The sequence below is a fragment of the Trichoderma reesei genome, assembly GCF_000167675.1.
Source record: "Trichoderma reesei QM6a unplaced genomic scaffold TRIREscaffold_8, whole genome shotgun sequence".
NCBI classification, from domain to species: domain Eukaryota; kingdom Fungi; phylum Ascomycota; class Sordariomycetes; order Hypocreales; family Hypocreaceae; genus Trichoderma; species Trichoderma reesei.
In genome coordinates, this window is record NW_006711155.1 from 720,017 (window position 1) to 744,830 (window position 24,814).

Sequence of the window (24,814 nt, forward strand, 5' to 3'; positions counted from 1 at the left end):
GCGGGCCATCACGGTGGCGCCCCTTGCAGGGAGTGGTGCGTCATCGGCTCGTCAGCACGGCCAATAGACGCAACCGGCGGCCCTGCTTTCAATGTTGACTGCCCCAGGCCGAGTCCAGTGACCACCCGATAGCACCATCGCAGCCACCCCAAATGCGACCTGCACCGCGCTGGCCAGGGCCCTTCGGGGCGCCTGTTAGTGCCTGCGGTTGCTCGGCGGGCGGGCTGCTTAACGTGCTTTGCGTGCTGAGCTGCCTGCCTGCCGCCCGCTCGCCTTATCTAATGCCCGCTACCTCTCCTCCGTACTCCGTCCCTACAAAGAGGCTGGTTCCTAGCTTCGTCATCCTCCAAGTTCCCTTCCTCTGGCAGCAATCGAACCATCCCATTCATCCCCCATCCCATCGCCTTCCACCTGCCAACGAGCCCATCATCAACACCTCACCTCCGCGTCGCCCAACATGAAGAGCGCGTTACTTGCCGCCGCGGCGCTTGTCGGCTCCGCCCAAGCCGGCATTCACAAGATGAAGCTGCAGAAGGTCTCCCTGGAGCAGCAGCTGGTAAGACGACACCCTCATCCACGGCCTCGTACTCTAGCCAAGCGCAATCACTGACACGCCGCCTCTCTCATCTAGGAGGGTTCGAGCATCGAGGCCCACGTCCAGCAGCTCGGCCAGAAGTACATGGGCGTCCGCCCTACTAGCCGTGCCGAGGTCATGTTCAACGACAAGCCGCCCAAGGTCCAGGGCGGGCACCCGGTTCCCGTCACCAACTTCATGAATGCCCAATGTAAGTCGTGATGCGCAGCACAGCACGAGAGTCCCGCTCCCAGGTAGCGAGCACATGCTTACTAACTTGCTCGGACAGACTTCTCTGAGATTACCATCGGCACCCCCCCTCAGTCGTTCAAGGTTGTCCTCGACACGGGAAGCTCTAACCTCTGGGTTCCCTCTCAGTCGTGCAACAGCATCGCCTGCTTCCTGCACTCCACGTACGATTCGTCTTCATCGTCGACGTACAAGCCCAACGGCTCCGATTTTGAGATCCACTACGGATCAGGTAGCTTGACTGGCTTCATCTCCAACGATGTCGTGACGATTGGCGACCTCAAGATCAAGGGGCAGGACTTTGCCGAGGCAACCAGCGAGCCCGGCCTTGCCTTTGCTTTCGGCCGCTTCGACGGCATTCTTGGCCTTGGCTACGATACCATCTCGGTCAATGGCATTGTCCCCCCCTTTTACCAGATGGTCAACCAGAAGCTGATCGACGAGCCCGTCTTTGCTTTCTACCTGGGAAGCAGCGACGAGGGTTCCGAGGCTGTCTTTGGCGGCGTCGACGATGCTCACTACGAGGGCAAGATTGAGTACATTCCCCTGCGCCGCAAGGCCTACTGGGAGGTGGACCTTGACTCCATTGCCTTCGGTGACGAGGTCGCCGAGCTCGAGAACACTGGCGCCATCCTTGACACCGGCACCTCTCTCAACGTCCTCCCCTCGGGCCTCGCCGAGCTCCTGAACGCTGAGATTGGCGCCAAGAAGGGCTTTGGCGGTCAGTACACTGTTGACTGCTCCAAGCGTGATTCCCTCCCCGACATCACCTTCAGCCTGGCCGGCTCCAAGTACAGCCTTCCCGCCAGCGACTACATCATTGAGATGTCTGGCAACTGCATTTCGTCCTTCCAGGGCATGGACTTCCCCGAGCCCGTGGGCCCCCTGGTCATTCTGGGTGATGCTTTCTTGCGCCGCTACTACTCCGTCTACGACCTTGGCAGGGACGCCGTTGGTCTTGCCAAGGCCAAATAAAGCAGGTAGACGCTTTGCGAGTGTGTGTGTATCTAAGAAGTGCACATCCTGTATGTTTGCAGAATGCTGGGTAGTTTTGGTTATTTGGGCAGTTTGAGAGCGGAAGACAGTCCTACTGCTGCGGAGGAGTCTGGATCAAGATTGCAACGTCGTTTATGTAATAACTATAATGGAGACTGGCCGTCGTCTGCTGCCGCTATTTGGTTCGGTGTCATGATCTCGTGCCTTTGCGAGGCGCTCATCTCGATTGATTGATTGATTGGCCTGTCTCGACATGTCGATACTAACCTTGCCGCGGCCGAACGATTCCATTTTTGCTTGCTTGGTCAATTGTACTGGTGTCGCCGGGACCTTTGTCAGAGCGAGCTGCCCGTACCTACCAACTACCTAGTAGGTGCCATCAAATGACGTGCTGCAAGCTATCGCGACCAGCCAGGTCAGCCGCGTGTCACATGTAAGGTCAGAGCTAATAAGATGCGACATTCTGTGCATTGCTAGCACCGCCAATACTAGCACGAAACGGCTTTGGCACCTCAGTGGCAGGCCGAAGTTCGCGTGGGATGGGATCCATTTATTACCCTGCATTATACGGGGAGAGCTACAGGTCTTGAGCGAGTATCATCCAACGGGCAGTTGTTTATAAGGATCAAAGGACAGGTTGTTAATACCGAATTTACATTAAGAAGTAGAATGCAAGATGAGTTGTGAACTGTAATCTCCTGTGTTTACTGCCCAAGGTAGGTGGCTTAGCATGTTAGCAGCAATACATTCTTACCTGTAGCATCTGGCGCCGCTACCTAGTATCAATATGATCCAGGCACTAAGGCGTGTTCCGCCTCGACTACCTCACAGATGCATGATGCAAGTTTTGATGGAAAATGTCCGCGTCTCTGCTTTCAACAAAGGCCGCCAACCGCCCGCTCCAGCCAAACAAGAACGCGGCTGCAATACCCATCATCTTTCACAGACAAGCCGAATCAGTCCGCGTCAGTTCAAACTCACTTCCAACTGCAGCTCAGCTCAAGAGCAGCAACAGCAGCGGGGCGTGGGAGATCACGTGCGGGCCACTTTAGACTTTTCCCTCGAGGGCGTTAGCGCGGTCCCGGGCCAGGGAAAGAAAGTACTTGGCGATCCAGGACACATTCTTCCCTTCCCAGCAAGGCTCAGCAACGGCGTTTCCCCATCGTGCAGCGGCCCTTTTCCCTCCTCTCTGCAGCAGAAACCTCGCGGCAAATCTCCCCTCGCGAGCATCGCCTCCCCCGTGCAGACGCTGGCGGATTTGCAGGCGCGGCGCCCTCGCTGTCTCGATTGCAACTGCGTCCCGGTGGATGTAGACGCTCCGCCCGCGCGGCCTGGATGAAAAGGTTTTGGAGTCGCACCAGTCAGCCCTCTCTGCAACCGCGTATCGCGACGGGGCGCGGCTAGCATCCAGCAGCAGCCTCTCGACGACGAGCCATCCAGCCAGCATGGCGCAGCCCTCGCCCGACGATGCCCACGGCGTCACCATGCCCGGCAGCCCGCCCAGCGCCCATCTGGCCGCCGCCGGCAAGCGGAAGCGCGACAATGGCGCCGCCAGCAGCAACGGCGACTCCATGGACGTCGATGTCAGCGTCAGCGTCGGTGTCGACGTCGACCGGGCCGACGACGCACCCCAGCCGGACCGCGAGGCCGCAAAGGGCAAGGAGCTGGTCACGGCCTTCTTCGAGGTCCTGCGAAGGTACGCATTGCCTGCATCGCGCACCCGCCCCGTCACGTCCTCCTGCCGCGATGCTTGGGCTTACCCCCCTCCAACCCGCGGCGTCATTGACTTGCATCGGGTGATGGGTAGACAAAGAGAGCGTGTAAAGCTGACCACAACTTAACCCTCCCCCAGTTTCGACGTCGGACCCTCCATCCTCGGCCGCCCCCTACCGCTGCCAGAGCTGGCGTCTGAAGACGAGCCCCAGGCGAAGCGTCAAAAATCCGTCGACCCGCCAAGCAAACAGAGCATCGCCGACAAGGTTGCAGCCGGCGCCTACGCCTCCCTCGACGACATCGCAGCCGACCTTTCCTCCGCCGTCAAATCCTCACTATCCGAGATGGAATCGGGCTCTTCGGATTCCGGCGCGAGAGCCGTCACCCTCAAGGCAGCCGCGCAGATCAACGAGTTCTGGGACAGAGCAACGGACCTTCTCCGCCGCGAAAAGGCGTACCCGAAGACGCGACTGGAGCCTGCGCATGGAGAGGTCGAGTCGCATACGGCGTCTGAGAAGAGCGAAGTAGTTCTATCGCTCGTCGGCTATGCGCCCCAGGAGAGACGCCTGTTCTCCAGCTTACCGCTGGCCAAGGACGTCGACTTGTCCGACGTGAGCCTCCCGCCGGGCGTGTCCATCACCCGAATCATCCCCTCCAACACCCAAGACCGCACGCAAACCCTTGGCGAGCTGTTTGCTCCGCCGCGTCCTCTCCCGCCTCTCCAACCGCCCAAGCAGCCCAAGACACAGGCCAAGGGCAATCGGTTGGACTTCTACCACCCCCACCTGGCCGACGGCTCCAGGTATCGAGGCAACTCGTACTTTAACACAAAACTCTCCACCGGCTACTATCTAGATTACAGCCAGGCGACGCCTTCTTGGCAGACCAAGACTAAGCAGCACGAACGCGCGCAAAGTCTCGCCGGTCGAAAGCCCTCTCTTTCCGAGATTGAGATGTCGGAGATGGAGACCCTGTTCCGGGGCGCTTTTTCCACGTTTGCACCGTGCAAAGATGACGCCGCTGCGGTAGTGCCGTCCAGCGTCGCCGGCCGTATCTGGTGGCAGCGCAGTGGCAAGCAGAGCTTCCAGAGAATGATCGAGGTGGAATACTATGGCGACCTCCAGACCCCAGACCCCGTCGACGCAGCCCAGCCGGTGGAGCTGGACGAAACAGCCGTGCAAGAGGCCATTGACAACTGGGACGACACCGTCATTGACCCATCTCTCGAGGACGTCATGGGGTCCAAGCACGACGAGCAGGACAAGGAGGCCGACGAGATCCTCGACGAGGTCAGCGATCTGATCGAGACGCTGGCCTCTTACCAGCGCATCCGCAACCTAACACTACCCAACTCGCAGAACCGCCAGTCCAGCGACCCGGTGACCGGCGACATGCTGGCCAATGCCGGGCCGCAGCCGTCGGAAGAAGAATTCGCCACCTACCAGATGCTCAAGGCTCAGCTGGCCCTCATCATCAAGACGCTACCGCCCTACGCAGTGGCCAAGCTGAACGGCGACCAGCTGGACGATCTCCTCATAAGCACAAAGATCATGGTCCACACCGACCAATACAAGGGAACCATGGATGAAGACGAGGCGGCGGTGCAGGCTCGCATCAAAGCGCAGCAGCAGGCTGCCCAGGCGGCGCAAGCCAATGTCCGACCTCCGCCGCAACGGACCCCCAGCGTGTCCGCCGTGCCGTATCCCAACCAGTATGCGGCGGCGGCGGCGGTGAACCAGTACGGCACGCCGAGCCGGGCCGTGCCCCCTCAGCCCCAGCAGTACTATCGCCCTTCGCCGGCTCCCAACTACCAGCAGCCTCGCAACCTGGGCCCGCCGGCTCCCCATCAGCCCAGGCCGCCGCAGCCGAACCAGTACACTCGTACCAACGGCTATCCCAATCAGTACGCCACCCAGCTTGCCAAAGCGCAGACCCCGTACGGCCATCAGAGCTTGCCGCAGCAGTATGCAACCCAGCAGCGGCCAAACTACGGGCAGATGCCGCCGCAAGGTACACCGAACGCCCGATACACCTTCCAGCCAAGTTACCAGCACCAGCACCAGCACCAGCACCAGCACCAGCACCCGCACCCGCATCCGCACCAGCCAGGCGCGCCGGCGCCCCCCAACTATGGCGCCTACGCCAACAGCCCAGCCGCGATCCCGGCCAGGACAATGTCCCCTCAGGTGGGGAACCGGCAAACATTCAGCCCTTCGCCTGCTCTGCAGCAGAATCCGGGGTACTCGGCTCCAACCCCGACCATGGCCAGTCAGATGAACCGATTCCCGAGCGGCTCCAGCCAGACGGGGGCCCACGGCCAGAGTCCCGGCCTGACTGGATATCACACGGTCATCCCCGAGGCTCAGCAGCAGCGGATCCTGGATCAGGCCAAGGCCCGTGTGGCAGCGCAGGAGAGATCGGCCATGTTTACCGACAGGCTGTCGCAGTCCGGCGTCTCGGGCTTAGGAGGCATGGGACTGGGGGTTAGCGTGGACGGCGGTCGACTCGCGGCGGCCCGGGCGAGCATGGCGAACCAGAATAAACCGCAGACGCCCACTCCCTCAAAGCCCGGCGTGAACGGGACAGCGGGGACAGGACATGTCCCGTACAAGGTGACGCCCGTACCCGTTCCTGTTATTCCCACTCTACAGCGCAAGCCGACTTCATGAACTTAAGTGCTTCAACGTGATGAAATGAACGTCTCGGGTATGGCAAGGGATGACGATAAAGGGACTGGGCAGGGCAATTTTCACGCTTCGTGGCTGGCAACACCTCGGCGTTGTTTTCGAGCGGCGTTTAGAGGGCTAAGGGTTTCGTATCACAATGGAGTTTTTGGCAAAAACAAAACAAGGGACCAAGACAAAGGAAAAAGAGTGGAGGAGAATGTTTTCACGTCTTCTGTTGAAGAACGATAATCGCAAAGGAGAGAAGGCGGAGTTTTGCCGTCCTGCCTTTGGAGGGATACGCGCGGTGTTGCTAGGGAGAGAAGGGAAAGGGGTTGACTATTTTTAATATCCATTTTCTTTATTGAACCCTTTTCACATTGCAATTCCTGTTCCATATCGTGTTGATTCTTGATTGCAAATGAGGGAGGGCATGTTTTGTCGAGGGGTAAATGGATGTATTGGGCACGCGCTTTGAGTTGTATGACTGTTAATGCAGTATTCGCAGACAGAGGGATCTTAGATACGCTATGAATCCCCTTGTGGCGGTGAGAGTTTATTGCTTGCGAGGTGATATCAGAGAGAAGCAAATAGGGATGTATGTTATGTTACGTTTTCCCACTTTTTAGCTCTGGCTGGGTGTAGCTTCAGGAGGCGGCGAGATTTTGGAAGAATGATGCTTGGTATTTGCATACTTTATTGCCTTTGGAGGGTTACCCGCCATACCACTCGCTACATTTTTGGGCTTTGCCTACATTATATCTATGTATGTTGACCATGTAGTCGGCACCTCAACTTGGCCTATCTACATATATACAAGTTTACAAGTTTGATACCTAGTTTAGAGTGAAGAGGTTGCTTGTATCTAGTTGTTGTTAATCAAGTAGAGAAGCATACCTACTAATATTGATTGTGGTAGAGGTGTTATAGATTGGCTTACTTGGGGTGCTGGCAAGCCAACTCCCCTTTATTAATTTATTCACAGCCAATGTCTATGAGAAGGTCAAAAGTGGTGCGCAAGAGTGAGCAATGGCATTTTTTTTTCGTCTATACAGAGTTTGCTGAGAGGGGGGTATCTTGATTTTCGTCATCCGTTTGGCTTCCGGGCTTTCTAAATATTCGTACTAAAATGACGGGCTTTGTACAATCCTCTTTTATGTCCAGTTTCCATCATCAGATACTAGTAGTACAAGGTAAAAAGGAGTGTTCAATCGAGAAAAAAACAGAAATCATCTGCGTGGTGGAGATAGCTTCTTACACCTCGGTGCCCAGCTCCCTGAGCACCGCCCTCTCCTTGTACTCAATCACGATCCTGCGCAGCTCAAAAACGACCTCGACAAAGATGAGGACAATAATGATCCACTCGAGGCGGGTGCCGTGCTGCTCGCTCGACAGCTCGCGCAGCACCGTGGCAATCTCCTGCGCGTAGTCCATCTTCTGGTTGAGCGCGCGGATGCGCACGTTGACGTCGAGGGCGCGGCCGACCTGGTCGTAGTAGCCCTCGAGCCCGAGCTCGGACCTGCTGTCCCAGAAGATGTCGGGCAGGTTGTCCGTCAGCTCCGAGTAGTGGTTGAGCTTGGCGCGCAGGCTGAGCAGCTCGCCCGTCTTCTGCAGGATGAAGCGGCGGCTGAGCGGGACGCCGGCGCCCTGGGACAGCAGCGCGGGGATGTTCCTCGTGCTCTCAAAGTACGACGTCAGCGCCGACTCGAGCACGGCCAGCTTGGTGCTGCGGGCGAGGCCCGACGAGAAGGCCACCTTGGCCAGCGTGGTGTCGAGGAAGTCGCCGTCCTTGTGCTCCTTGCGCGTGCCCAGCACGACGACGTCGCCCTTGAGCGTGCTCGTCTCGCGACCGTTGTCCGTCGTGAACTCGAGGTCCTCGACCTCGCGCAGCGCCTCGGGGTGCGGCTCCTCGGCCGCCCGCAGGATCTGCCGCGTCACGACGTCGGGCGGCAGCGACCACGTCACGATGGTGCCCGACGGGAAGACGAAGATGTCGCCGCCGTTGACGCCCCGCGCGTGCACCACCTCGGCGGCGTCGAAGCCGGTACCGTCCGGGTCGATGGCGAAGCCGTGCGACGACAGGATCTCGAGCACCACGGGCATGTTGAAGGCTTCGGCGATGCACGTTGCGCTGACCATGTTGGACGGGTCAGCCTCGGCCGCGTCGAAGCCGCCGGGGCTGCCCTGGCCGCCGCCCCGCTTCGGCTGCTGGGCAATGATGGCGACCCGGCGCAGCGAGTTCTTGGTCGGCGTGGCCCGGGTGGGCTTGCGCTTGGCTACCGGCGAGGCATTGGCGCTGGCAGGGCCGGGCTGTGGTTGAGACTGGTCCTGACGCTCCGTTGGGGGCAATCTCGCATCGTCGCTACCGGGCTGGGAGGAGAGATATGGGTTCGACGTGAAGAAGTTGCGCCGCCGGGGAAGGCCGGCTTGTGAGGTGAGGTGGAACGAACGAGGGCGCGGCGCAGCGACGGCGCTGTGAATCTGGCGGACGGCGACGTTGACGCTGATTCGCAGGGGCGGGCTCCTCATGGTGGAGGCGTGGGAGTGCTCGCCATCGAAACACGACGCGGGAATCGAGACGACGGGGAGCCGGCTGCGTCCCTCGAGGTTGTTGTTGTGTCGAAGCGGCGTGGGGAGTTGCAGGGATCGCAAAAGATGCAGCATCTGACGATAGTGCGAGTTAGATAGAAGCCAAAGTTGTTGCAGCAGCCATCTGTTATCGCCATGTGACAAGTCACATGCCAATCTGCCCCGTGTTTTCGTTCTGCCTGGCCCGGGCCTGCCTGCACTAGCCCGCTTCGGGACACCGCCTTGGCGACGGCGCAGAGTCCCCACCACTGCGCCAGCTCACCCGTTTATACCGCCACGCTGTGCAAGCAGTGGTAATTACAGGCTCCAGGGATCCTCCTCCAGACCTCGCCGCTCCCCTTTTTATATAATTTCCATCTTTGCTTCCTCCTCCTCTTCTCGCTTCTCCTCTCCTCCGTCGTCATTCCCTTCGTCTCCATCGAACGAATCGTCATCCACTTCGCCTCCCGCGACCCCCTCGCAGCCAAACCTCAGACCCAAATCCCCCGCCATGGCGCCCCTAGAACTCAGCGAGAAATACGACCACTATGACTTCCCCATTGAGGCTCCCGAGCCTCTGGAGGGCCACGCCGGCCATCTGACGCCCGAGCAGCAGGCCAAGGTTCACCAGCTGCGCATGCTGCTCGAGGCTGAGGGACTCACAGAGCGCCTGGACACGCTGACACTGGTATGGAAATCCCGCCTGAGCGGCTTGCGGCTCGGAGTTGGGCCGCGGCCAATGGAAGACGAGCCCGAAGACATATAGATGGATGGACAAGGACACGGCTGACACTGCTGCCTCTTTTTCAGCTGCGATTCCTCCGAGCGCGTAAGTTCGACGTTGAACTTGCCAAGCAGATGTGAGCTTTCCCCTCAACCCCCCTCTCTCCTATTCAACCATTGAGTCTGTTGCCGATTCTGACCGCCATCATCAGGTTCGTCGACACCGAGAAGTGGCGCGCCGAGATCAAGCTCGACGAGATCCTCCCAACCTGGGACTACCCCGAGAAGGCCGAGATCTCCAAATACTACAAGCAGTTTTACCACAAGATTGACAATGTGAGAAGAAATGATGGAACCAGAGACGACATGAGACGAACCGAGTCTTGTTCTTTGCGCGCAGAAGCTAATCCCTGCCGAGTAGGACGGTCGCCCTGTCTACATCGAGACGCTGGGCGGCATCGACCTGGCTGCCATGTACAAGATCACCTCGGCCGAGCGCATGCTGACCAATCTCGCCGTCGAGTACGAGCGCGTGGCCGACCCCCGTCTGCCCGCCTGCTCCCGCAAGGCCGGCCACCTCCTCGAGACGTGCTGCACCATCATGGACCTCAAGGGCGTCACCCTGACCAAGGTGCCCCAGGTGTACTCGTACGTCCGCCAGGCCTCGGTCATCTCCCAGAACTACTACCCCGAGCGCTTGGGCAAGCTCTTCCTCATCAACGCCCCCTGGGGCTTCTCCACCGTCTGGAGCGTCGTCAAGGGCTGGCTCGACCCCGTCACCGTCAAGAAGATCAACATCCTCGGCAGCGGCTACCAGAGCGAGCTCCTGAAGCACATCCCCGCCGAGAACATCCCCAAGGAGTTTGGCGGCACCTGCTCCTGCGAGGGCGGCTGCGAGAACAGCGATGCCGGCCCGTGGCACGATCCTCAATGGGCCAGGCCCGCCAAGTGGGAGAAGAAGGCTTAAACCGGGGCCGTTCTTTGTTCCCCTTTTTTTTTCCTTTTCTTTTTGCTTTCAACTTTTCTTTATACAATGCGTTTGTGTGTTGGCTGTGCTTGGGAGACGGGGTTTGGTTGGTTGTCAGACAGAATCTTTGAGAAAGCCTACCTGTGACTCTTTTTTTTGTGTTCCCTTCAGGAAGGACTTGTGTGATCGGCAGCAGACTTGTTCGATTCAAAACACACATACAGAGAGAAAAAAAAGAGGACAAGATTTATTATCACGGGCTAAAGCGGGAAGACGGGATCTTAGACGGAAGATGGAAAGAGGGAAGGGACTTACATACAGGAGGGGAGCAGGGAAAGCTACTACTACTAGGTACCTAGCTCTTTGAATCATCCACATACTCTTTATTTTTTTCCCCCGTCCGCATACATTAAAGTAGGTATACAGTAGTGTTTGATGTATGAACCATCGTGCTGTGATTCTGTCAGCAGATGATGGGTTTCGCTTGGGCATTGCATCTCCATCACCCTTGGCCTTTTTTTTTTTGGGCGTTCATTCAGGGTGCTGGCCAGCCAAGTCCTTCTTACAAGGGCTACGCGTTATGTCGTCTAGATCCGGCCCCACGTTCTCTGAATAAGACATCGTCTGCTTACGCGGCGTAAATTCCATCATGCCGACACTGGGGGGACTCATGACGACACACGCCCCGTGAACAACAGAGACACCATTACTATAGAGTTCAAGGTGATGATCTCGAGATGAATCAACGAGCTGACCCTCTCAGGACAAAGAAAAAAAAAAAAAACCCTATCCCGTAGCTGACCGTAAAAAAATTGGTTGTTAAATTCGCCCTTGACGCCTTGTACAGTTGAAACCCCCCTGCCAATCGCTAACAAAAACAAGCTGTAAAACGCCCGAATCAAACACCAGGACTCAAGCACATGGGGGGAAAAAACCTGTTGATCGTATGCGGCCGCCCCCCTTTCGCCATGACCCAACCGAGTGGCTCACCGCACCCCGTCCCTGCGGATGAGTACACTATCTGATACGTCCATATGTTTTTTCTGATGCATCATTCATCATCACAGTCATAAACTCTCGTGATCATCATCGTCGTCGTCGTCGGCAAGGTCCATCACCGCCCCCTAGTGACGACATACTCCCCTGCAACCCTCGCCCGCTCCATCTTGGCCACGACGGCCGGCATGTCCCTCTTCAGCCTCCCGAGCCCCTGAACGGCGCTCTTGAAGCCGTCCTCGACGCCCTCCTGCCGCTGCAGCCTCGACACGCCCGGCAGCAGCCCGCCGCCAGCGGCAGCAGCACTGGCCTCGGCCGCGGCCGCGTCCCTGGCGACCCGCTCGCGGAGGTCCTCCTCGTCCTGCCGCATGGCGGCGCGGACGCGCTCGGCGTGCTCGGCGGCGACCTTGGCGGGCACGGAGCGCTTGAGCGCGGCCACGTCCTCGAGCAGCTTCTCCTCCTGGGTGATGAGGTCTGCGACCTGGCGGCGCTTGCGCGTGTCAAAGGGCTCGTAGACGGTGTCGGGGGGCATGGCGGCGGCGGCGGCGACGATGGCCGTGGGCGGGACGGGGAGGCCGTTGATGGTGAGGTTGGGCGCGGCGAGAGAGAAGGTCTTGTTGATGTACTGTTTTTTGTGTGTGTGTGCGCGCGCAAAGTGTCAGCGGGTCTTTTTTTTTTTTCTCTCTCTTCCTTTCTTCTCCTTTTTCCCTATTCATGTTTGAGGTGTGTAAGAGGGAGAATGAAGATGTACCTCGTTCACGAGCACCTCAATCTGGATGCGCAGCTCATCCTCCTCGGCGCCGTCGACGGGCGGAAAGGCTTCGTTGAGGTGCTCGACTGCGGCGTTGCGCACGTTGGTGATGAGGTAGGCGAGGTCCTCGGGGCTCTGGAGCTCAATCTTGCGCTGGACCTGCGCGACGACGGACTCGGAATCCATGCGTGGGGAGGCCCGGGTCGTCGAGCTTTGTCTTTGGATCGTGGTCGAGAAGTTGGGGCTTGGGCTTGGGTTGTGGCTTGTTGAATGTTGATGTTATTCGTCCATTGAAGAGGAGACTTGAGTCTGTATCAATGTCGACTTGCAGCTCGGAAGGGCTATGCAATCAATGGCACGTTGGCTGTGCGGAATGGTAAGAAACGGAACAGATTTGTGTTAATCAATCAACGAAATGAAAAGCAAACAGCTTGATCAACAGTGGCGCAAGACGCGTTTGCTGCTTTGCCGCGTTTTTTAGTGGGATGAGATTTGGTGCAGGAGAAAAGGCAGCATTCCATGGATGCACCGTTGAGGTAAACCAAAAGTGGCACGTACCCTGTAGCTGGCTCGGTGTGAAGTGGGGGTCTAGGTAAGGGTAAGGTACCTACTATCTTCACCTTGACAAGTGCCGAGGCATGTACCTTGCAAGAAGAAGCTTGACCAGCAGAGCGGCGAGACTGTCGGGCACTCGGCTGTGGTATTTTGTTGCTGTGAGAGCTTGTGATGTAATTGCAATGAGGGTTCAGGTGATGAAGTGGTATGAATTGCGCTGTCGGTGCAGTGAATACCCGTGAGGAGAGAATGAGCGGCTCGACTTGACGTGCCTGGTACCTAATCATCGCCTTTGTACTTGGCTCTCACCTGTAGATGTCATGCTGGAGACACCTCCCGGAGGCTCTCAAACTCTCAACATGCCCATTACAGAAAGAAAAAAAAAAGAGATAAAGCAGATAATTTATTTACGCATTGGAGAATACAGAGTCATATTAATACCTCACAAGATGGAATATGCGCCATAGACGAGGTCGCTGTTGTCCTCTGGCCATCAAGGTGATCGCCTCGAGCACCCTTGCGTCCACACACTGTGTACTTTCCAGCACTAGGTACTCCGGATGTGCTCGAGTCGCTCAAGTCATTTCTCCCAGGTAGGTACAGACTTGAAGTTCTTAGGTGTACTGAAACAAATCTCCGACGCATCACTCTTAGCAAGTCATGCAACGTGTGCATCCAAGCTCGTCATGATAGTACTTCAAACATACGGTGGCACTTTGGCTCCCCAGCTCTGGTCCGTGCCAAGTCAACAAGAAGGGTTCCGTACCTGTAGGGAGCACACTTTGATGCGCAGCGCAGCAGCACTTGGCGGTACGTAGTACTTGGTGCCGTACCAGCCCAGCCCAGAGTGGAGGCCTGGGACAGCCAACTCTGGGGCTGTTTTGGGGGTCCTCCAGCGACATGCGGGGCAGCCCAACGCCTAAGCCGGTGCACTGGGACTGGCTTGACTGGGCTCCATGGGTCGGACCCGATGGGATTCAGTGTGGTGACGAGATGCAGTCAGCTTCTCCCTTGCGCTCCAGTCAACACCACTGCCGCACAGCTGTATGCAGATACACGAGTAGAAATTTCCTATCTAACTACCTACCTAGCCTGATCCCCTGGCTAACAAGGCGCAAAGGGAGACAACAAACAGAAAGGAACCGCAAGCCTCGCCAGCCTACCGATCCGGCTGGGGCCCAGAAGCCAGTAAACCGTGAATACCGAAGTGACATACCGAAACCAATACCAACATCGCATCGTAAATACGAGCGCAAACGCCAAGCGGCCGTGATGGCGCATTGAAGCAGCTGCCCTCCAGAGAATACCAGGTACCACCAGGCCCATCGTCCGCGACCCGTCACGGCCGCCTGGATTATACACCCGAAAGGGCCAAAACGAGGCCAACCAATCAACAAGTGCCGAGGCCTTGACGCCGTTGGGTGCCAACCGACACTGGTGAGAAACAAAGTCGAGTACACATGTCGTGAGAGAGGGGGAAAAAAAAAGGATATCTAGATAATTCAGGGTCCCGAAGGAGAAAAGAAAACAGGGGTATGGGGCGTAATGGCGACACAAAAGCAGGGCGTCATGTTCATTGCGGAAGCATATTCTTCATCTCCTCATCCGTGAGATGTATCTCGTGTACGGGGTCTCGTCGGTTCTCCAGGGGGACGTAGTCGCAGTCGATGTAGGACGGCAGGAAGATTTCTAGAGGGGGGCAGTCAGTTAACCGCTGTTTACTACCATCGTCGCCTCCAAGCTGCTTGCTGCCGGTAGACATACCAGGGTTCCACATGAAGCCTTGGGCGGACGACAGATACGAGATCTAGCGTGAGCTCAACGTCAGCACATCTTCACATCCCATGAAAGCAATGAAAACAGGTTGTCCAAATCAAAGAAAACATACGAGTCGTGGAGGGCCGTCGGGTGAGCCGATATTGATAACGGTGCACTCCTGCTTGGAAAAGGCCGAGCCTGTACAACGGTGGTCAGCAAACGGGTGCTACACAAGGCGGGCCACACGGCGTATTAGGCTGCGCCAACTGGCAGCTCCTGCACCGGCCAGAGCATAGAAGAAACAGAAACAGCCCAGATAGAGAGGCGAGGGCGACGTACTGAGCAGGCTCGGACGGCGGCTCTCGAGCGCCGTGACCGTTTCCTTTTCCTTTCCCTTTGCCTTGGCCTTGCTCTTGGGAGAGGCAGACGGGGACGAGGGCGAAGGTGAGCTCGAGTAGGAGCTGTCGGACGAGCTGCCGACTGTTTCGGCGGAGAGGCCGTATCGCGGAGCAGAGGACGAAGGCCCCGCCGGAATGTTGATTGACGAAGACATGCTCAGCTTGACGCCAAAGGGCGAGGGTTCTGTGCTGAGCAGCGTCTCGGGACTGGTGGCTACGCCAGGCAGAGAGATGGGCGATCTCGACGAGCGCAGAGTCAAAGCCGAGTCCAAACTCTAGAGACTGCCTGTGAGTATGGCCTGTGACTCTGTGCAAGCTGCTGAAAGCCGCCGAAGAAGGGACTACAGCTGAGGAGTGGAACGGGCTCGAAAGAGCCAAAAGGTACTGAATGGATTGCGAGGCTCCAAGAGCGGCAGATAGGCGAGATGGCAATCAATAGGCGCACGGCGATGCGACGGTACAGGACAGTGAACGCAGGGCTGTTGTTTCAGACGCGAGGCGGGCGAAGAGACGATACGGACAGCGGGCGTGCAGGCAGGAAAACGAAGAGGATCGTGAGCGGTGCAGGAAGTTGGAAGGTGGTGAGAGGCCGGAGGACGAGAAGTGTGACGAAGAGGCCCAGGTAGGCGAGATGAGCAGCATCCGGGATGGAGAAAGTCAAAAGGCACCGCAGCTGGAGCCACGGCCACAAGTACCTGCTACCTGCTGCCTGCCAGCTGCTACCTACAGTACGGATATCTGCAGCCTGGTGCTGCCGCGACCTTCAAGGTTCGAGTGGCCCGAGGCGGTTGATTCAGAGCGGCCTGGCCTGCGCCGGGCTCCGTACAGTGTTGCGTGTGTCGCTACTACATGTACCTTGTCGGCTACCGCATCTGCCGCCCAGCTCTCGTTGCGGCTGCGGAACACTGTCCATACTACTGTCTGGTGGCTGGACCTGTGTCGTGGACGGAGTTGCGTCCAGTCTGGTGGCAGAAACCTTGTGCCCGTAGCCCGTGGCGACACGGTGCTCGACCCCGGAATCTTCCTGCGCAGTGACTCGGTGTCTGTGCGATGAACCTGCGTGCCGTGAGAAGCGTTGCGCCCAGAGTGCTGTTTGCCAATGGAGCCCCGTGTTTGCACGGAGTCTCTCGTGAGATAGGTACCTACCTACCTAGGTACTGCATGTACAAGGGTCTGGTGAGTGAATCCGTACAGCCACGACGGTGGGATGATCGGAACATGAAGGGGAGAGGGAAACGAGAGCTCGGGCATGTACTGGCTACCCGCGGAACCGTGCATGTCACTGGCAGTTCCGGCATCGCTCGAGACAGCAGGCTGTCAGCGGCCCTCAGGTAAGGTAGGTAGGTATCAGGTACCTTGATCCGCTGCTGCAGCAGCTCGTCTCCCAAGCCCCACGCCCAAGAACCCCATACCTCATGCAAATACAGTTAGCTTGATTCACGCCTCGGCCTGAATCGACGGATCACCATCCCGTGATGCCTTATCGCCCGCTGGGCATCGGCAGCAGCTCGAAGCGCAAGGTCAAGGGGGTACATTGACGGCATTAGAGGCAGCTGTCATGCCTGGTGCGGATCCTTACCACGGGCAAGTCACTCCTGGGAAGCTCGACCAGGGCTGGTTCCCCACGCCGATGCAAAGACCGGCGCCATGGCGTCCTGCCCAATCGGAGCGCCTGAACGGCTTGGTTTGAGGCTGGGCTGGGCTTGATCGTGTGGTTGCGTTGAAGGTTTCACTGTGGCCGGCGAACTCGATGCTGCCTGTACCTTATGTAAAAAAGTTCGCTACGTACGTACAGATTCTCTTGGTCCAGCTGCTGTTGTTGATGCGCGAGGTGCAGTCACGGCGATGTCGCACAACCACCTGGTGTCTCTATTCCCAAGACCAGCATGTAACGGCTACTATATTAGGTACCTAGGTACTCATGCTTATTTACCAACCATCTCTCATTCACAAGCCGGCACGCTGATTTAGGCACTGATTGATGCAAGCACTAAATTTCAAGGTCCGCACCGAGAGCCCTCCAGCTGGCCAATGACGTGCCGCCCTCTTCACCACAGGTGCCGGATGGGTCTTAGCCTCCAGATGACCTGCTTGTGTCGTCGCAAAGTACTCCGTACAATTCACCAAAGAAACTACACTGTATTGGCGTGTTGCATCACCTTCACCGTTATCGCGATAAGCATACTACCACGTGACATGACTAAGCATCGCGCCCGCCAAGGGAAGGCTGCGTCTCGTCGTTGACGCCTGGTGGCAGCTGAGAGAGAGCTTTGGTTGCGTAACGGAGTAGCTGGCTGATGCTTCGTCCAAGTCCTTGTATTCCAACCACTCAGTTCCACATCGATCTATCAACTCACCGACTCACGCCTCGCGAAGCAATCTCATCGTCGTCTTCACCTTGATCTTGTTCTCTTTCCTTCTTCCACGCCTCCATACAATCGATAATACCGACAAGATGGGCGACGTCCTCGTGGAAAACCAAGCCACCACGCTGCCGCCACACAAGAAAGCCGCGCCCTCGGCCATTCCAAACATCGACGACTTCGAGGGCCTGCCTACCGACGGCGAGGATGACTACGCCACTCTGAAGAAGCTGCAGAGGCAGTTGGAGTAAGGCTGCCCCCCCTTGCCGCCGCACGCCGCTCGAAACTGTCCTCCGGACGGACGATCACCTCAGCAGCATTTGAACCACGGCCGCTGACTATTCGCTCAGGTACATCCAGCTTCAGGAGGAATACATCAAAGATGAGCAGAGGTACGAGCCTCTCCCACGCCTATGTGATGAACATCTCCATCTCGCCAAATTACGGGACGCTGACATGCTGGTTGCCCCGCAGGAGTTTGAAGCGAGAGCTGGTACGAGCTCAGGAAGAGATCAAGCGCATTCAGAGTGTGCCCCTGGTCATCGGCCAGTTCATGGAGGCCATTGATCAGAAGTAAGAAAGCACTCCCACCCAAACCTCATCGACTTCGCCAAGTTCCATATCTGACACTCTCACCGCAGCACCGGCATTGTTCAGTCTAGCACAGGCTCCAACTACGTCGTCCGCATCCTGTCCACCCTCGACCGCGAACTGCTCAAGCCCTCCTCCTCCGTTGCGCTGCACCGACACTCCAATGCCCTCGTCGACATCCTCCCTCCTGAAGCCGACTCCTCCATCGCCATGCTGGGCGCCGACGAGAAGCCAGATGTGACATACGCCGACGTTGGTGGCTTGGACATGCAGAAGCAGGAGATTCGAGAGGCCGTCGAGCTGCCTCTGACACACTTTGACCTGTACAAGCAGATCGGCATCGATCCCCCACGAGGTGTCCTGTTATACGGCCCACCAGGAACCGGCAAGACCATGCTTGTCAAGGCCGTTGCCAACTCGACGACTGCCAGCTTCATCCGTGTCGTGGGCTCAGAATTTGTCCAGAAGTACCTGGGAGAGGGTCCCCGAATGGTTCGCGACGTCTTCCGCATGGCCCGTGAGAACTCGCCTGCCATCATCTTCATTGACGAAATCGACGCCATTGCCACCAAGCGATTCGATGCCCAGACCGGTGCCGATCGTGAGGTGCAGCGTATCCTGCTCGAGCTGCTCAACCAGATGGACGGTTTCGATCAAACCTCCAACGTCAAGGTCATCATGGCCACGAACCGTGCTGACACCCTCGATCCCGCCCTCCTGCGTCCCGGCCGCCTCGACCGAAAGATTGAGTTCCCCTCCCTGAGAGATCGTCGCGAGCGTCGTCTCATCTTCACCACCATTGCCAGCAAGATGAGCCTGGCGCCCGAGGTCGACCTCGACAGCTTGATTGTGCGCAACGACCCCCTGTCCGGCGCCATCATCGCTGCCATCATGCAGGAGGCAGGCCTTCGAGCAGTCCGCAAGAACCGATACAATATCATCCAGTCCGACCTTGAAGATGCTTACTCAAGCCAAGTCAAGGGTACCAGCGACGATAACAAGTTTGACTTTTACAAATAAGCTGTCGATATCTATATATGTAATTAGGATTGTCACGGACGACGAAGATGGAAGCGGATCATATTGAAATGAACAGGGGCAAGGGGATTATCAACTATGAAATACAGGGGGCTTTGTTGCTCTCGATATGCATCATGGAGGGGATATTGGTAGAAAACGTGGGCGGCTGGGGAGCGCTGACCAACAGTTTGGGGGGAATGAGACATGGAGATGAACAGACAAAGCCATGTTGAAAAGGAGGTAGCTGTTGGCGTCGTCTTCATCACAATGGATCTACGGCGTTGAAATCTATGGGGCTCGTCGGTGTGACAGTTCGTTGCCTCTTTGTCTCATTATATGTTTAGCAAGGCTGCCCACGTACCATGAATACTCGAGATGGGGTGAGCTGGTTGAGCCGGAAGTGTGATGATAAGATTGTGAATGAAGGTTGTCTACGTCAAAGCGGTCCCCTTGGTATTGCTAGTACAGCAGGTAATGCCTACTGAAACACTCTGCCACATGCGATGGTGTTTGTAAATGTAAACAATAAGGTAGTCTGAGCGCTGGATGGTTGATCTCAAGCTTGTCTTTTGTCAGGCACTCGCCAAAACTAGAATGCGTCAGAAGGCATCTTCTCTCCTCTCTTCCTCTATTTTATCTTGTTTCCGATGCTGTCTCTTCATGTTCCTCTCGATCTCTTTCTCGCACGCATCTCCAGCACTTTTTCTTTCATCTATTGCCCACGGATCTTGTTGATGCAAAGCCACCAGCCAACGGCAGCCACACGAGCTGAGACCAGAACCACGTTTGGGGACAAAGGCCTTTCACTCTGCAGCAAATCTTGGCGCCTCGATTTTCCTTCGTTTCATCTTCTTTTTCTTCCTCTACTGCCCCCCCCTCCCTTCTACTCATCTTCAACGCATTCTTTTCTTCTTCTTCTTCTTTTTCTTCTTTTGTCACGAAAGCTTCACCGCCTTCCTTTTAAGCGCTTAGCACGCAAGACGTCCTCGTTCACCGCTTTCCTGACTTGTTTTTGGCTGCTGCATCTATAGCCTTGAATTGCTTATTCTCAACCTCTTCTCACTCAATCTTGCACGCGCCTCGCTACCTATTGCCAGAGTGCCCTGGGGTTCTGGATTTCTTTTTTTTCTTCTCTTTTTTCCCGCCTTTCTGTTTATTCTTATTATCACGGCACTTTTATTTTTCTCGATCCGTTGGTTTATAATTGCATAACAGGCGGTTTCTTTGGCCGGCCTACGCTTCACGGACTCGGTTCACCTCGACTCGCTCCACGCGCCATAGAGCTCAATCCTGTGGCTTCGTGTGACCGTTTCCTATCATTACCTATACTCAACCACGCCCTACCGATCTACGACCTGGATCCGGACTTTCTTTCTGCTCTTTCCCCTACTGGTATATATCGCTACCTGATCGCGAACTTATCTTCTTCTTTTTGTCTGGTGTTATATACTGCATCTTGGACCTGGAGGGGGTGGTGGTATTTGCATACATAAGGTACTCGAGGAGTGGTTGCTCTTTGAGGCTTCCATTCTGCTCATGCTTCTGGGATATCCAATGGGAATCATATGTCCCTTTCTTTTGGATATCAACTTGCATCCATTTTGGCCATCGTCACAGATTCACGCTCTCGGTGAAGTTCGGTTGGCGATAGTTTCACTTTTCAGGTCCCTCGCATCCTGCGTTTATGGAGTGCGTCATGGAGGACAGCTCGGACGATACCGCCAAGGAACCATCAGCTCTGACCGATGGCAATTTCACAGAAAAAGACGGCGAAGCAGCGGCTGCTTTGGGTACCAGTCTCACGGCGATTCAATCCTGGCAGACCTCCGTCTTGACCATCAATGATAACAACCGTTCAGCAACACACCCGTCTGACCATGAGTCGTTGCCATGTATAGACACTTTTGAAGAGACTCCGAGCTCTGACGAAACCGTTATTGAGCTCGTCACATCCGACCTGATACCGCCTCCATCTCGTCTCGTCACATCATCACGCAGTTCTACGCTCAAAGTCTCCGAGCTTGATGATGCTGTGTCAGACAGTCTTTCGACAGAGACTTTTCGAGCAACTTCACCGGACTGGGTACCTTCAACCGGGTCCTTGAGCGTTGAGATACCCGGAAGCGTTCAGCTTGTACCAAGGTCATGCTACGAGGGCTTTCAGCCTCCTGACGACCTACCGATCTTACCAGAGTGGAAGGCTGTTCAGACTCTTTCTCCAGCCTTGGCGGAAAGCACGCAAGATTTTGACGAGATCATGCTGGACGATTTTGCGATATACCTTGATAAGGAGAGATGCTCACAGGAAATGCGATCTCTACACCAGCTCAATACCAAGATTGGACACAACGACTTCTACTTTGACGGTGTTCTCCGCATTGGCGATACCAGGACGTATGTGCGCCGCATTCCCATCACCGCGGTTCCCATTGGCAACTACGGCTCAATCTCTTATCACACTGTCCGAGACAACATCTGGCTGCAATCTCCTCTGAGCTACAAACGGGAGCTATATTACAGGTTGGGGAAGCCGGCCAAGGAATATGCACGCTTCTTTTACCCTTTCTTATGGGTGGCGGACCTGGCGAAGCACTTTGTGGACTTTCTCTCCATCATGGCGGAGAACGAGCGTAGTGTTTCCATACACCACTTTCGATCTACTTTTGCAGCATGGATGAAGAAGAGCCACAAGGACTCGCCCGAGTTTTTCAGCTGGCTACGCCAACACCCGAGCGATGACTACCGGACTTCGATAGCCGCCAACATAGGGTTTCTCCATAAAGAGACTCTGGGGGTGTTGAACCATCGAGAGGCGTATTCCCATGCTATCTGGGCGGAGATCTGGGAATTCCAATCCTTTACATCAATCACGAGCCAGCCCAAGACTGAGACTCCGCCGCCGACGATTGTTACGCAATACATATTTGACTGCTTTGAACATCTTCCTTTTGGCGATCGCCTCAAGGTTGTCCCTCTGAGTTCACGGACCACGGAGCTCCGCAACAGCTTGATCCGACAGCGGCACCTAGAGCTTCCGTCAAAGCTGCACCAGACATCTAAGGACATCTCTACGGCGCCACAAGAGCGGATCAAGAATATCCGGCCAGGCGACACAATCTCAACCCATCGCGACGACGCAGAGTCCGGCACATTGTGGAAACGAGAATTGTCCAAAGGCTTCTCTGACGTGGACAGATGGTTTGCGCTGGTGCAGTCGGTTCACGTTGACAGAAAAGGGGTGCGTACCTTTGATGTGATATGGTATTACAGACCCGTGGACACGCTCTGCGGGTTGATGAAGTATCCGTGGAACAACGAGCTGTTTCTCTCAGACCATTGCTCTTGCTCCGAGAAAGCCAAGATCGAAGAAAGCGAGGTTCTCGGTGTCCATGGCGTTGACTTTTGGGGCACCTCAGCAACAAGCGCCGAGCTCTTTTGCCGGCAGACCTACCTTCAAGAAGAGAGGAGATGGGTGACACTGGATGGGAAGCACCTGCAATGTAGGCACACTTCACCAATACCAGATGATGAAATGCCACTCGAGTATCAGCCAGGGAAGACACATCTGCTTCGTTTGAACTTGAAAAGTCCATTTTCCGAGCCTTGTGAGTTTATGCACGCGTCTGATGAAGGAAGCCGAAGGTTGTATTACTTCAGGCGACTATTGCGGCGCCGCCAGGTTGACCCAAACGCTCGCGAGGCGCGGCCAAATGAACTTGTATACAGCGAGCAGACCTGCAAAGTCAGCAGGGATCGAATCATGGGCCCATGTTCAGTGAGATGCTTCCGAGATGGAGAGATGATCCCTACGCCGTATGACCACGACGGCACGGGCAACCTCTTTTACATCACTCACCGACAGGTAGCCGCCAATGGACATTCGGTATATGTGCCGCTTGACGAAGCACCGTCCTCTCTGCAGCAAGGCTTTGATCCTCTCCAGAAGTTGCAGAAGCTTCGCGGGATGGATCTCTTCTGTGGAGGCGGTAACTTTGGCAGAGGGCTTGAAGACGGCGGAGGAATCGAGATGAAATGGGCAAATGACTACGACAGCAAGGCTATCCACACGTACATGGCCAACGTCAAAAACCCTCAAGACGTCCACCCGTTTCTGGGCTCCATTGACGACTTACAGCGCCTTGCCATTCAAGGCGACTTCGCGGACAACGTACCCCTAATTGGAGACGTTGATTTCGTGTCCGGTGGCAGCCCATGTCCTGGATTCTCACGCCTCACCAACGACAAGACGACGGCAGCGCAAAGGAAGAACCAATCGCTTGTTGCGGCGTTTGCGTCCTTTGTTGATCTCTATCGGCCCAAATACGGCGTGTTGGAGAATGTACCTGGGATGGTCCACAAGAAGCACGACCGAGACCGAGACGTCTTCAGCCAGCTCATCTGCGCCCTAGTCGGCTTGGGCTATCAGACGCAATTCTTCTACCTGGACGCATCGTCATGCGGGTCGCCGCAGCGCAGATCACGCATCTTCATCGTCTTTGCTGCCCCGGGACTCGAGCTGCCCGACAAGCCGGTGCAGACTCACTCACACCCCCCTAACACAAGGGAGCATGGGATCGGGTGGCTGCCCAACGGCCAGCACATGGCAAGCCGAGAAATGCCGGCAGCAACGCCCTTCAAGTTTGTCTCTGCGGAAGAAGCGACCGCCGACCTGCCGCCCATCTACGATGCCAAGCCCGATATATGTGTTCCTTTCCCCGATCACCGCTCAACCTTGGGTATGTCAGACTTGCTGCGAGCTCGGATATCGGTCATACCGACACGACCATGGGGCATGAACTTTTCGCAAGCGTGGTTCGGGGAGAGGAAGGTCGGCGGCTCCAGCACGATGACGGCAGCCGAGCGCGAGTTCTTCATCGGGACGAAAGGCGAGGGCAAGCAGCCCATGTCGGTGCAGCCCTACTCAAATTCGTACGGAAGGATGTTCCCCAACAGGCTCTTTGAGACTGTGGTGACGAGGCAGACGCTGGGCGACGCGAAGAACGGGCGACTGCTCCACTGGCGAGAGAATAGGCCCGTGACCATCATGGAGGCGCGCAGGGCGCAGGGCTTCCTCGACGAAGACGTGCTGCTCGGGGACCCCCCGACGCAGTACAGGATTGTAGGCAACAGCGTCGCGAGGCAGCCTGCTGTGGCTCTCGGTGTGACGTTTCGCGAAGCGTGGGTGGCGAGCCTGAAGAGGAACAGAGAGCTGCAGCGCGCAAGGAGCTGCGTTGCCGAGGAACATGGCGGATTCACGAACGGCGTTCCAGTGACTCATGAGTCCCTCGAGAAGATGGCGGACGGCATGGGCAGCATATCGAGAGATCAGCAGCTAAGGGCCTTTACGCCCGCAACGGACAGCACACTGCAGCAGTCGATGGATATCACGATGGGCAGTAAACGCCCTCGTTCGGCCAACATGGTGATTGAGCTGCTCGAGTCCTCGAAACGACAGAGGCCGAACCCCTTTTGAAGATATGGGGTTCATATGCCTTGCTTCTCGATGAAGAGTATATATATGTATATCAGCAGATACCTCGGGGATTGGATGGAAATCCTCTTGATTTAGCGGCCCTTTCTTGCTTTTTGGAGGATTGGATGGGTAGGGTGAGAATAAAACAAGGACACAGTAGATACATGGTGCTTGGCTAAGTATATACTGCATATCAACTGGTGGCAGTATATCAGTGAATAAAGAATCTTGCTTACCTGCATTCATCATGATCTCTCCTGAAAACCGTCAAGTGCGGGAGCACGTCAAATTCAAGGCAATTTGACCGTACCACCCAGGTAAGCGTTTTCTAACAGAAGTGATTCACGCCTGTGATACAAGTGTATCTAAGAGATCAGGTGAATTCGTCAATTAGAAATACGTACATGCCGGCGAGCTGACGAGTCGAATTGCAAGCTTATACAGTCAGACAGCTCA

The 24,814-nt window shown here is 56.3% G+C and overlaps 8 protein-coding genes across 8 annotated transcripts; 5 read left to right on the forward strand and 3 right to left on the reverse strand.

The window, feature by feature from the left end:
• Positions 1-398: 398 nt before the first annotated feature.
• On the forward strand, positions 399-1,798 carry TRIREDRAFT_77579 (uncharacterized protein; the record flags this gene model as incomplete). The annotated part of the gene is made up of 3 exons (XM_006964909.1): positions 399-556; positions 632-785; positions 864-1,798. Exons 1-3 carry the CDS (start codon positions 458-460, stop codon positions 1,796-1,798), a joined length of 1,188 nt encoding a protein of 395 aa, XP_006964971.1. The 5' UTR covers positions 399-457.
• A 1,871-nt stretch (positions 1,799-3,669) lies between these two features.
• On the forward strand, positions 3,670-6,201 carry TRIREDRAFT_60956 (uncharacterized protein; the record flags this gene model as incomplete). Its single annotated transcript, XM_006964910.1, has 1 exon — positions 3,670-6,201. A coding segment is annotated over one exon (2,532 nt), but the record flags the coding sequence as incomplete, so codon positions are not given.
• A 1,248-nt stretch (positions 6,202-7,449) lies between these two features.
• Positions 7,450-8,724, reverse strand: TRIREDRAFT_61134 (uncharacterized protein; the record flags this gene model as incomplete). The annotated part of the gene is made up of 1 exon (XM_006965075.1): positions 7,450-8,724. The coding sequence occupies one exon, from the start codon at positions 8,722-8,724 to the stop codon at positions 7,450-7,452; it is 1,275 nt and encodes a 424-aa protein (XP_006965137.1).
• Positions 8,725-9,108: 384 nt separating this feature from the next.
• TRIREDRAFT_77583 (phosphatidylinositol-phosphatidylcholine transfer protein) lies at positions 9,109-10,453 on the forward strand (the record flags this gene model as incomplete). Its single annotated transcript, XM_006964911.1, has 4 exons — positions 9,109-9,451; positions 9,574-9,623; positions 9,699-9,822; positions 9,908-10,453. Exons 1-4 carry the CDS (start codon positions 9,275-9,277, stop codon positions 10,451-10,453), a joined length of 897 nt encoding a protein of 298 aa, XP_006964973.1. The 5' UTR covers positions 9,109-9,274.
• Positions 10,454-11,567: 1,114 nt separating this feature from the next.
• TRIREDRAFT_60779 (uncharacterized protein) lies at positions 11,568-12,386 on the reverse strand (the record flags this gene model as incomplete). The annotated part of the gene is made up of 2 exons (XM_006965076.1): positions 11,568-12,074; positions 12,201-12,386. The coding sequence occupies 2 exons, from the start codon at positions 12,384-12,386 to the stop codon at positions 11,568-11,570; spliced, it is 693 nt and encodes a 230-aa protein (XP_006965138.1).
• Positions 12,387-13,973: 1,587 nt separating this feature from the next.
• TRIREDRAFT_47752 (uncharacterized protein) lies at positions 13,974-15,501 on the reverse strand. Its single transcript, XM_006964817.1, has 4 exons — positions 14,853-15,501; positions 14,644-14,711; positions 14,520-14,562; positions 13,974-14,444 (listed from the first exon to the last, which is right to left on the reverse strand). Exons 1-4 carry the CDS (start codon positions 15,064-15,066, stop codon positions 14,329-14,331), a joined length of 441 nt encoding a protein of 146 aa, XP_006964879.1. The 5' UTR covers positions 15,067-15,501; the 3' UTR covers positions 13,974-14,328.
• Positions 15,502-17,247: 1,746 nt separating this feature from the next.
• TRIREDRAFT_77587 (uncharacterized protein) lies at positions 17,248-18,885 on the forward strand (the record flags this gene model as incomplete). The annotated part of the gene is made up of 4 exons (XM_006964912.1): positions 17,248-17,521; positions 17,625-17,666; positions 17,749-17,847; positions 17,916-18,885. Exons 1-4 carry the CDS (start codon positions 17,367-17,369, stop codon positions 18,883-18,885), a joined length of 1,266 nt encoding a protein of 421 aa, XP_006964974.1. The 5' UTR covers positions 17,248-17,366.
• Positions 18,886-20,947: 2,062 nt separating this feature from the next.
• TRIREDRAFT_34985 (uncharacterized protein) lies at positions 20,948-24,079 on the forward strand (the record flags this gene model as incomplete). Its single annotated transcript, XM_006964798.1, has 1 exon — positions 20,948-24,079. A coding segment is annotated over one exon (3,132 nt), but the record flags the coding sequence as incomplete, so codon positions are not given.
• Positions 24,080-24,814: the final 735 nt, after the last annotated feature.

Excerpts from the sequence above, each read along its gene's own strand:
- TRIREDRAFT_47752 (XM_006964817.1), bottom strand. The coding sequence starts at position 15,066 with ATGTCTTCGTCAATCAACATTCCGGCGGGGCCTTCGTCCTCTGCTCCG. Across the intron at positions 14,563-14,643 it reads CCGACGGCCCTCCACGACTC|ATCTCGTATCTGTCGTCCGC; the intron begins GTATGTTTTCTT and ends AGCTCACGCTAG. Across the intron at positions 14,445-14,519 it reads AGGCTTCATGTGGAACCCTG|AAATCTTCCTGCCGTCCTAC; the intron begins GTATGTCTACCG and ends GCCCCCCTCTAG.